Source organism: Genypterus blacodes, unplaced genomic scaffold (genome assembly GCF_046128005.1).
Source record: "Genypterus blacodes isolate CSIRO-AG114 ecotype Tasmania unplaced genomic scaffold, CSIRO-AGI_Gbla_v1 ptg000003l_1, whole genome shotgun sequence".
In the NCBI taxonomy this organism is placed as follows: Eukaryota; Metazoa; Chordata; class Actinopteri; order Ophidiiformes; family Ophidiidae; genus Genypterus; species Genypterus blacodes.
In genome coordinates this window covers 3,964,822-3,975,906 of record NW_027466817.1, presented here as the reverse complement: position 1 = coordinate 3,975,906, position 11,085 = coordinate 3,964,822, and the positions used below count along the sequence as shown (strand labels likewise).

Genomic DNA, 11,085 nt, shown 5'->3' with positions numbered 1-11,085 from the left:
GCATCGTTAACGTGAAGGAACCAGTAAGATCTGAGCATTCCTCTTGTCTCACCCTCACCCACAAGCTCTGACAAACTTGTTCCTTGATAAAATGAGACACGTCATGTGGGGACTGTGAAACAATCATTCTTAATGTGGGATCTGTAGTGCTCCGCGCTGACACACCTCACCGCTGTTCCTGTTTGTGCATCGCAGGGAATGTGAATAAAGACAGAAGAAGCTGTGACAAGTTATTTATTATACATATGGTTTATATATAAATTTATGTACAGTGAAGATGCATAAATATAAACTTCTATACCGAAGATGGGCTCATCCAGTCATTAGCGCTTCATTCAGCACAACTTTAACGCTTCATCTCTTTTGTGATCTCAAAACCAAAACATTTGGTCCCATTCGTTATCTACTGATTGCCTACATTCGAAAGCTCTTGTCTGCAGTCGTGAGGCTGATAGTCCACAGAAACACCACAGGTATGCCAATGTCAGGTTACACACACACACACTCGCACACACACTCAGACACATACTTACGCACCCAGAAAGCATGCCATAGCTGGGTGGCTCATGAGAATTTTAGTAGATTAGAATAAATTTGCGATGGTTCTTTGGTCAGATGTGCTTTTTTCAGCAGAGGCTGATATGACAGCAGGTCAAAGAAAAACTCCAGGGAGACGATTACATCATCCTGTTGTGTAATTGGGTGGAAACAAAACCCAGGACAGGGACGCTATGAAGACAAACTGTCTAAATACAACAAACATGAGCTGCATCCCAAATATACAATACACAAAATGCTTCTTCTGATTAGCGCCGCCCTTTCTGCGCTGCGGTGCATTGTGGGACGATAGAGTCCATCAAGACCACATTGTGAAAACAGGGCAAATGTAGAACACATAAGGAAGTGTATGAAATTGTTTCAACGCTGACCACACTTCATACAATGTTGCAATATAGCTGTTAAAATCCCTATTTAGTGCACATTTAGGACACAGATAAGTTCTCACATTTGGCTTCTGGTACAACTAAAGTCAAGTAATGAAATGGTCATTATGTGGTTAAAAAACTATAAACCTGTGTTTACATTGTTAATCAGTAGGATGGAGTCAAAATGCACGGATTATAAAACAATGATTGTAAGTCTTTTTTACCACCATGATCCAGGCATGTTACTATGGAAACCCCAACATCACTCTACACCGTTTTCAATCTGCTTATGGCGTTAACATGGCATTTAAAGAAAACAAATTCATTGCCATAATCAGATTAGAATCACACTTTTAACATGCATATACACACTGACTGAATGACAGAGAACACACTCACTTGTGACTGTGTCTCACGTCACTCCAGCCTCACATTCAAAGTCAAAGCGTACAACCTTAGTGGTCAAAACTCAACAAAACTATCAGTGTGGCTATGGAATAATGCAGAGGAGGTTTTGTATCGTGGCATTTTGGCGATGTGTAAGTACATTAACAAACACACTTGGAATGCAACTGGAATAAGTGCAAATTACAAAACATCCTACCATGTATGATGGCAAATCAACTGGAAATAACATTTTAGATTCTGCATGGTATTTGCCAGTTTCAATTACATGAAAAGCTGAAATTCATTATATGGATTATCTAAACTGCTGTACAAAATGTTCCAAGCCAGGCTAATGGTTTGGTTCTGTGTGTTTTAAAAGGTGCAGAGTTAATGACAGCTCATGGAGTTCATGAAAGCTACATTTACTGTTCAGACATTCACCACAGAACAAACTGGAGAGGTAAAAACACCAACAAGTGTTTTGGATATCTTAAAGAGCAGTAAGGCACAGTTCTGGTGTCCGAATTCTAAGGCCTCACAAAACCGCACCCTGGACGTCACAGCTCAGAACCTCGTCGTGTTGGAGTTGCCCCAGCTGCCTGTGGAACTGTCCCTGTTTCTGTGTCCTCCAGCAGTGGACGCCCTGTCCCAGTATTATACTCTTAATACTGGGCAGGTGGGAAAGCATGTTCATTGGCAAGGATGTCACCCCAGACATGGACAAATTCAGCTCTTGCAGGGAGTCTAGTCCACTAAAAACTGCAGGGCTGAGTGTCTTCAGCTTGGGATTGTTGGAAAGATCCAGAACCTGGAGGCCCTGCAGGCCCTTAAAGCTGTGTGCCTCTATTTCCTGCAGCTCACCGAGGCTGCTGAGAGATAGATAAACCAGATCTTTTAGCTGAGCCAACGCTCCCTCTTTGATGTAGGCGATAGGGTTACCATCCAGATTGAGGTACCTCAGGGGAATACCTGCCAAGTTTGGTATGCTCGACAGCCGGTTTGCTGTCAGATTCAAGCTTTGAATGTGAAGTACTCGTCCGTGCAAAGAACTGGAGACAGACTCCAGCTTGTTGTGAGACAGATCCACGCTCACAGGCTCACCGTTGACTTTAGTAGAGAACACATCCATGTCAAAGTGCTGGAAGCTGTTGTGGCTGAGATCCACTTCAGTCAGGGGGAGGCCAGAGAAGCAGTTCGGGGCGAGGCTCTGCAGGGAGTTGTGGCTGAGGTCCAGCGTCTCCAGGTAACGGAGCTTGGACAAGGCATTTTGGCTGATCTGAAAGTCATGAGGCAAGGAAGCGAGGGAAGAAGAGAAAGTGTTAAGCATTATCAAGAGAGGAAAGCAACAAGAGGGAACAAGAGGGGAATGGAATGATGGAAGAGGGAAGGGAAAGGTCCTAAACCTTTAGGATCCTGTTGGAGATCTGAGCCATAAATGACAAAAATGTATCTGTAGGTGGTGTTTAGACCTATTAAGAACATTGGCCGAACGGACTGCTAACAGAAATGTTCTTTAATAATTCCAATACAATGGCTCATATCAGTGGAGATAACGGTACAGACTCTCTGTCTCTCCTCAAAGGTATTTGTGGCAGAGCACAAGGTTGTAAATGAAGACACAGACTACATTTACAAGAACTCATTAGCCAGATGATTAATCCAAAATGTGATGAAATTTGTCAGTCTCTGTATACAAATTAATTGTTGCATAATTGGAGTAAGAGTGTCCAATCATTGACGTAATGCCCGAAAAGGCAGCCAAGTCCAGTTATGAAGTTAACATGCCTGAGTAAAACTATTAATAAGAGTATGATCTCCTACTGTTACACAGTTAATTGCCTAAACAGGACTAGAAAAATAAATTAGTTCAATATGACAGGCACTTAGTTTGAATTAATTTATTGGGTTGGTTAGGTGTTGGTACCAATCAAAAGTTTTCTTCAATCTTATCATCTTATCTTATCTTATCTAAAGTAGAACTGTATGACGTTTAAGGTGAAGATGTTCTCAACCCAGTCCTTTATCTCTTGACAACCTCAAGTCGTTGCCATGTGGCATCATCATCATTTGGAGCTTCTGCATCTGTGCGTGCAGGTCGATGGTACTGACCTTTCTGACGTGGTTACTGCTGAGGTCCAGGCTCACCAGGGTCGTGTATCCCGGACCGGCCAACATGGTGTCGCTGAGCGGGCCCATGCTGTTAGAGGACAGATCCAGATGGGTGGTGTCCAGCGGGATGGGGATGGGCATGGCGGTGCCGGGTCCCAGATTTCGACAGTCCACCCTGGTCAGGCTGAAGCTGTCGAACAGGCCGAAGCTTTCCACCTCGCAGTGGCAGCCGGGGTAGCAGTTCCTCACAGCGCTGCACTGGACTGCTGCCAGTAGCAACAGGACGAACCACAGGGGGAGTACCATTATGCTCTGGAGAGAAAACAAGTTCATTATGTTTTTAACCTGTTAAACCATGCTACTCCCACAGAGGGGAGGAATGTCTGACGTTCATCAGAGTGCTCATGATGTTTACACTAGCGTCTAAGCCTAAGCTGCCTTGATTTGCATTCTTTAACCAATCACAACGGCTCATCCAGACCTCCGTACTTCACATTAGACATTACCTGTAATTTCAGAGTTTCTCATTGAAATTCTATCTTAAGCTTTATGGAGAGATTTTCCTTCATGCAACTTGAGCAGCTTCAATTTTCCTCGTCCTTCACTTACCAGTCAGCCTGGCCTAATTTCATTGATCAAAGAGTTCATTTGCACTTTCTTAGTTTACACAATACAACAAGCCGGCCTGCACATGGCTGTAAAAACGGATGGAGAGTACTGTAGATCAAGGCCCTTAAATTTCTGATACATCCAAGAGACAAAATGCAGTCATGTGTCATTTATAAGAACAAGATCTGAGTAAGAGTTAAGGCTTTGAAGTTCAGCTGCATTCAGGCAAAACAATTTGCAAGTACTACGATAGACGAAAACCCGCATCTAATGCTGTAATAGGACGACACCTGAGAAAGAAAATTAAGCCTGAACATAAGAAAGCGAGATCTTTGTCAAATTAAAATGTACATTAACATCAAGCACCCTGCCAATAGCTTCAAAAAGTCTTAATACTAAAAATCAAATGCTAAAATCTATATCAGTGGAAAAGCCAGTAAACCTATCATACCTGTGTTCTGCTCTTGTTGTTAGTGAATGTGTCTCTTTGCCACATGCACACACACAAAACGGTTAAAATACACAGGCATAGTGGACAGAGGTTAAGCGTTGTGTAACAGCCACCCAAACAGTCATGACACAGCACAAAGTCTATTAAAGATACAGGTATCATTCAGTACACAGGGATCACAATGGAAACGCCGGCAGGCACTATGATTCCACTGTGGAGCCTCTTGATTGACTGTTTGTGTGTGTAGACCCTTTGAATTCTTGCTTTAAAAGTCAAGTCTGTCTTTAAAACTGGCATGTGTTTGAGGAATGCATTCTCTTTCGTCATGCAACATAGAGGTGCAACTACTATCAGCTCTATCTAACGGCTGCTGAGGTCATTTATCTTTGCTCACATAACAGGATGAGGTTGCATAGCGGCGCTGGAGCGTAGGGGCTGATTACAATGTCTCTAAGTTGTTTGTTCCAATGGAGGGGTTTGTTTTGACACCCTGCGCTCTATAGTTCATACTGTCATGGTTGTAATGTTATAAATCTGTAAATGCGGGGTTGCATGACTGTGGGGTTGGGTGGGGTTTCGGGGTGGGACGCCATCTCTCTGGTTCTTTCCTTTCCCGTTTGTTTCTCCCCTATCTCTCTCTCTCTCTCTCTCACAACCTATGATTTTCCCTAGCCTACATTGCTGTTTGACATCATCCTGTAAGTTCTGTATGTACCCTATGACATTATTGCAACTCTAGCCCACTTGTACTCTACCTCAGGGTCTATGTATAAAGTTCAACAACAATAGTAGGGATAACACAACCTTCCTCCCTTCTCTCTATCTCTCTCTCTCCTCTTTCCCCTCTTTCTATATAAAAAATGATCTCCAAAATATCCTACACCTGTATGCACAATGTCATGTACAATATCTGCTTCCATAAAAACAAATTGCAAAAAAAATAAATCTGTGTAACATACTGAATGAATTTAGTTTAATATTGCACTCATTCTCACTTTCACTCTGGAAACATCTTCATGAAACTAATTAAATCACCCCGATGGAGGCTTCGTACTTCTAAACAAACTGATGTTGATGGTGTGTGTGTGTACTGTGTGTGTACTGTGTGTGTCTGTGTGTGTGTGTGTGTGTGTGTGTGTGTGTGTGTGTTTGTGTGCCCTTCAGCTGCAAGTTTTGACCAAACAGGAATGGGCCAGTTTAATGAGTGTCAAATTAAGCTGAGTAAACAAATGTTTCATGCACCGCGGCTCTTTACTTGTCCGTGGTCTCCAGAGGTTACAAAGTCCAACCGTTGAAAGCAAATGCAATACAAACACAGGTTCTATTTACTGCACATGAAATCACTGTGTCACAGGCTTATATTTCAAGATCAAACCGTGATGTGTTTGAGTAACGGCTTTGCTTCTCTGTAGCACGTGCATAACTCTTGTTTACATTCCCCAGAAGTCAAAGGAGATCAGATAGTATTTGGGCCCTCCTCTGCATTTCACCCTTAACTGCTTTATTTCTCATAACAAACAGTATCTTTTAATTTGATTTCTCAATCAGACCAAATTGAATTTATTAATAGTATATCGTTGGCTGAATATGGCCGATTGCATTCAAGTTTATGCATAGAATTCTCAATTTTCCCCTTGATCTGGATCAGAACCAAAAGTTAGCGGATCCTGTCCCACCCTTCCACCCAGTTTCCTCAAAATCATAACAGTGTGTGACTCCTTCAGTTTGAAGTCGTCTCACCTCAAACAACCTCAAAGTGGTCTGCTTTCTTTACAACCCAGCAAGTGGACATTAGCTTTTGGTTCAGTCAGCAGGTCATTAGCAGTGTGTGGGTTCACGTCTCTGTCCCTCCTTCTTCCTTCTCTCCATCTGTTATTTCAGCGGGAATCGTGAGTGTTTTGCACCAGGTGTTCCTCTCAGCCTATCCCTCATAAATCTCAGTTAACAGTGAGGCGCTGTTTGCCGCGGCCTTCAAATCACACGCAGTCTAACTGCCGTAATTAACCCAACGGCTACGGTAGTTAGAGCTGTGAAACCCCTGAGTGGACAATTGGCGAGAGCCCGTGAAATCAAGGCCCGACACCTTCTCACTTTCAGGGGTCTATTCACACGTTTATCCCTGAGAAAACGACATCCAAAGCCCCTGCTGTCCTGGGAATCTGTGGCTCTTTATATCTATTGTGTCTTTTATGGCGCCGTCTTATTCACTTATAACACAATCATTTCATAACTTCTACATGAAAAGAGATAGAAAATCCCTTCAATTTAACATTCTGGCCTTTGGGGAAAAGCTCAACAGAAACACAATTGTATGAGTTTGTGTCAAATGAAAGCGAGGATTCAGCTTTAAAGCATTTAAGATTGATCGACTGAATCCCCTGAACATTACATCCATTTAGTGCTTATTTCATTTCATATACTTTGAACCTTTTGCGACCATCAACACACTCCATATCCTGCACCGCTCTTATATTCCCCATGTCGCCCAGACTGCGCTAAATTAATCCACAAGTGTGTAATTTGAATAAGGAAACCATACCGATCGCATTAGGACAAGTTTCATGCGTGAAAATGACAAGGAGGCTGGGACTGTAAATTTAATTGACTGTAGTTAAGTGTTTAAAACAATTATGCTGCCTTTGGTTACAGTGAGCAAATAAACTCCACAGAAAGGAGATAAGATAAAGCCGAGGAGCTGATCCCATTAAGGAAGAGTATAGAGAAGCTGATAGGAAGAGGAGGAAGGCTGATGATAGAATCGGTGGAGGTGATGTCGACATCTTTGGGCTTCACCTACATTCATTTGCAACTCAGCTTTATGGGATTTGGGATCATGGAGGTTTTGTTTGCTGCACTTCAGCAGAGGTCGATCGCCAGCACGTAACATTTTCCGATCAATATGAGACTACAATTTATTTTTTTGAGACGCGAGCTCAGTGGTGCTCAAAATTAAACAGAGACGTCACCAACAAGCCACAAACTCTCAAAATCAGAGGAAGCCCTAAAGAGAGATAGGGAATTTTAGCTGTGGCCACTAGGGGGCACTTCTCGTACTGATGTTGGTACATGAACCAAACTTTGCGAACCACACAAAGTTCATTTTCTGATGTTTTGGGAAGGTTTGCTTACATTTATAATACTTAGAATACTAGAATACTACAGACGTATCACTTTTACAGGATTATAATTAAATACTTCAGAGTCAGATAATGGACAAACATCTCACTCCTATTGTTATATTACACTTTCATTCTGTTTATAGGTCACAAAACTGCAAACTCTGACAAATACAGCCAGTATGAATAATGCAAACAGATCTCAGAGGCCTTTCAGTGATTCCATAGCCATTATAAAACACAATTCCTGCCCATTTTTCCACTCATATCCAACTTTTTCTCAGGTTTTGCTCCCTATCGTGTTATAAACGGATATTGGATGTGAGAAATGTCTACAGAATGAACTTGCGGGAGCCTGCAGAGCTTTGGAAGTTACCGTTAGAGGCGGGCAAACACTCCCGTGGACCTCTACAGATCAAATTTCCTGCAGCCGTGGCAGAGCGAGCAGAGCAGTGGATTCTACTGCAACATTTAAAGGCGTAAAGTATTAAAACCATCATGACATGGAGATCTAACACAACCCACACCTAAGTATTTTGTTTCTCCGTTTGTTGTCATATGCGTAAACTCGTCAAGTCTCTCGTCAACGTTTCGAAAATTTCCAAGTGACTTGCGATAAGAGATGGATCAGTTTAGGATCCCTGAGGAGGGATCAGCCCGATCTGAGCTCTGATCTCCCGGGCCGAGGACCTCCAGGCTGTGAGGGAGTAAAGGAAGAACAGACAGCACAAACTTACCTCTGCTGTGGAAAACTCTGATCCGCTTCACAGGCCATGTTCACTTCATTTATACACTCTGTCCAAGATCCAAGATCCAAGATCCGCGCTGCTCTGCTGAAAGTCCTTCTCACAGCACCGCGTGTGTGTTTATACGTGCAAGTGTGTCTGACTGTTTGTATGCGTGCGCGTTTGTGTGTGTATGTGTGTGTACGCGCTCATACAACTAGCTGTCAGCGGGACTCTCAGACACACTAGGACACCCCATCACACTCTACTTCATTTATTAAAGTTAAGTCCAACCCGCTGCAAAATTAGATAACTTCCGGGACGTGTTTTCCAAAATAAAACGCAGCATTCGGTGTTCGAACATGCGTGTTGCACAATTTTAGTTGTCGGGGAAATTTCTGATAATTATAATGTCAATGTCATCAAGGACATTAGACATCTTAGACATCCTCTATCGCAGTGTATTACTGAGCAGGCCTTGGTACAACAATTTCCCTCGGGATAAATACAATGATATCTTGTGTTCTCTCAGTAATACATTAATTAGCAGAACATTTATAAATAATTTTGATGAAAAAACGTGAAATGTTTGCATGACTGACAACGATTTGGTATTTCTACTTATCCCATTAGATGAAATGATAATGAAAGGAATCATCAGTTGCATCCCAAATACCTCAACAGCATGAATTACAAAAACTAAAACAGGATTCTCTACATGTAAAAGTAAACATTGTTATCTGTATATTTGCAATATTATAAAGGCCGCCTCCTGTAAGTTATACTTCTGTGACTACAAAAAACAAGACCAGCTCCTATGACAAATACTGCGCTTTTATTTTGGGAAGCCCAGACGTGTGTGTTCCAGCTAAGGTCTGCTGTGACTGACGGCTTGATGGCGGGTGGTCGGTGCGCCATCTGGTGGAGACGCCGCAGACAAAGCCACATGAAAAGACACACTGCGCTCCAGAGTGTTACGCAACCAGGCGGCGGTTCGGGCTTCTATCTGGCCTGAGCGGCATATTAGGGGGGAAACGATGAGCGGAAACTTTGTCTTTCCTGTCGAAGCCGCCATATTTGATCTGATCTGCAACTCGAACTACATAATGATACAAGATCAATCCTAAAATCTATCCTACAAAAGCACAAGAAGATGATGAAATTAAAATGATTAGATGTTACATCTGTGTTGTGAAAAAAAGGAACATTCCTGAATATTATGTGCTTTTCTGTTACTGAAAGTGAGCCAAGAACAATAACTCCTGCAAAGGGCTCGGAGACGTTACGCCTGCTGGATGAGATATTTTCCACGTTCTCCACACAGAAAGGTCGACTGAGATGAATTTATGATTAACATCTGTTGCTGCTCACACAAAAGCTGAGGGGCCCTCCGCTCTCCATCTGCACCCTATTGTTTCCCCTGAGAGCATGACACAATCACAGCGCACACCCATACAGTACACACGCACACAAACACGCACACACACATGGACCCCCAGGGGTTCACATTTTAATCGCCCCAAATTTAAGAACTAGGTTATTGTTTTAAAACACACACAGAGAGTAACTAAAGATAAGTAATGGCAAGGTAAACCGTTAAACACACTTTTAAAGTTTTCAAAACATTAAGGAGGGGTGAGTTCATGCAAAAAATACAAAATTCAGGAAATGAAGTTTTGCAATAATTACAAATATCTCCTAAAGAAAAGACCACATATCGATTGGTGTTTATGGATGAATAAATGAAGGACATTTCTGAATCTGTAATTTACCTCAGCTCTTCTTTCTGCTTCTGCTAAGGTAAAGGGTGTCTGTGAATTTATTTTAAAACTAAAAGTACTTAGATTTGACAGCCTTTCAAGAAATGGATCCAGTATGAAATACGATATTTACTATCCCTTTCATTCCAGTAGAGATATACAGTACGATGCACTGTGATTATTGTATAAGCATTGTATTGTATTAGCGTATTTCCTGCTAGATGGCGCTAGAGTTAAAGACATAACCATCAGCAGTTACACTGTGGGGGCTCATACAGCAGAAAAGGGACTGAATTCCCCACACGAAAAACAAAAGGGAAACTATGACCATGATTAGAATCAAACACATTAATTCAATTGACTTCAGACCATAAGTCTCATTTCCAATATGTGAACTGTTGAGTTGTCATAAATAGTGTGGTTAAATTTTTATTCTACCTGAATCACAAATATGTTTCTTTATTAGGACCCCGAGATTAGATTTGTTATTAAAATGTTGGTATTTGGTATTAAAAATCCTAATTAAGGAAAGCAAACCAGTAATGCAAAATCCACTGTGGTATTCCAAACTTTTGGATAGAATCAGCAAACAACATACATTGACCCTTCTTAGTGCTTCATAGTGCAATATACAACAACCACAACAACAACAACAACAACAACAACAACAACAACAACAACAAGAAAAAAATCTGAACAAATGTGAAAAGCAAGGATTGTTCCTATAGCTTTAATAGATTTTTTCAGTGCACCGGCAAGCCATTAGTGTCAAAGAATTGTATTACAAATTGAATGAGGTCATCAAACACATGTGTATATAATATCATTTAATAATTGGTTTCTTAATCTAATGTTAAGATAAGATACAGTTTTCTGAATTGTGTAAACACTCAAACCAACCAAATCAATCACTCCCTTGGCAAAACCTTAAATAAGTTCAGGTCATCTCATTCACCCGTCTCATTTATATTAACATCTTACATGTAACGACTAATTGTGAAA

General features: G+C 41.6%; 1 protein-coding gene across 2 annotated transcripts; it reads right to left on the bottom strand.

Moving 5' to 3' along the window:
- Nucleotides 1-220: 220 nt before the first annotated feature.
- Nucleotides 221-8,581, bottom strand: tsku (tsukushi small leucine rich proteoglycan homolog (Xenopus laevis)). Of its 2 annotated transcripts, none has more exons than XM_076144749.1 (3): nt 8,336-8,581; nt 3,423-3,734; nt 221-2,589 (listed from the first exon to the last, which is right to left on the bottom strand). In XM_076144749.1, exons 2-3 carry the CDS (start codon nt 3,726-3,728, stop codon nt 1,849-1,851), a joined length of 1,047 nt encoding a protein of 348 aa, XP_076000864.1. In that variant the 5' UTR covers nt 3,729-3,734; nt 8,336-8,581; the 3' UTR covers nt 221-1,848. The 2 variants fall into 2 exon arrangements, with proteins under 2 accessions (XP_076000864.1, XP_076000856.1); XM_076144741.1 differs by lacking the exon at nt 8,336-8,581 and adding an exon at nt 4,483-4,591.
- Between the last annotated feature and the right edge of the window lie 2,504 nt (nt 8,582-11,085).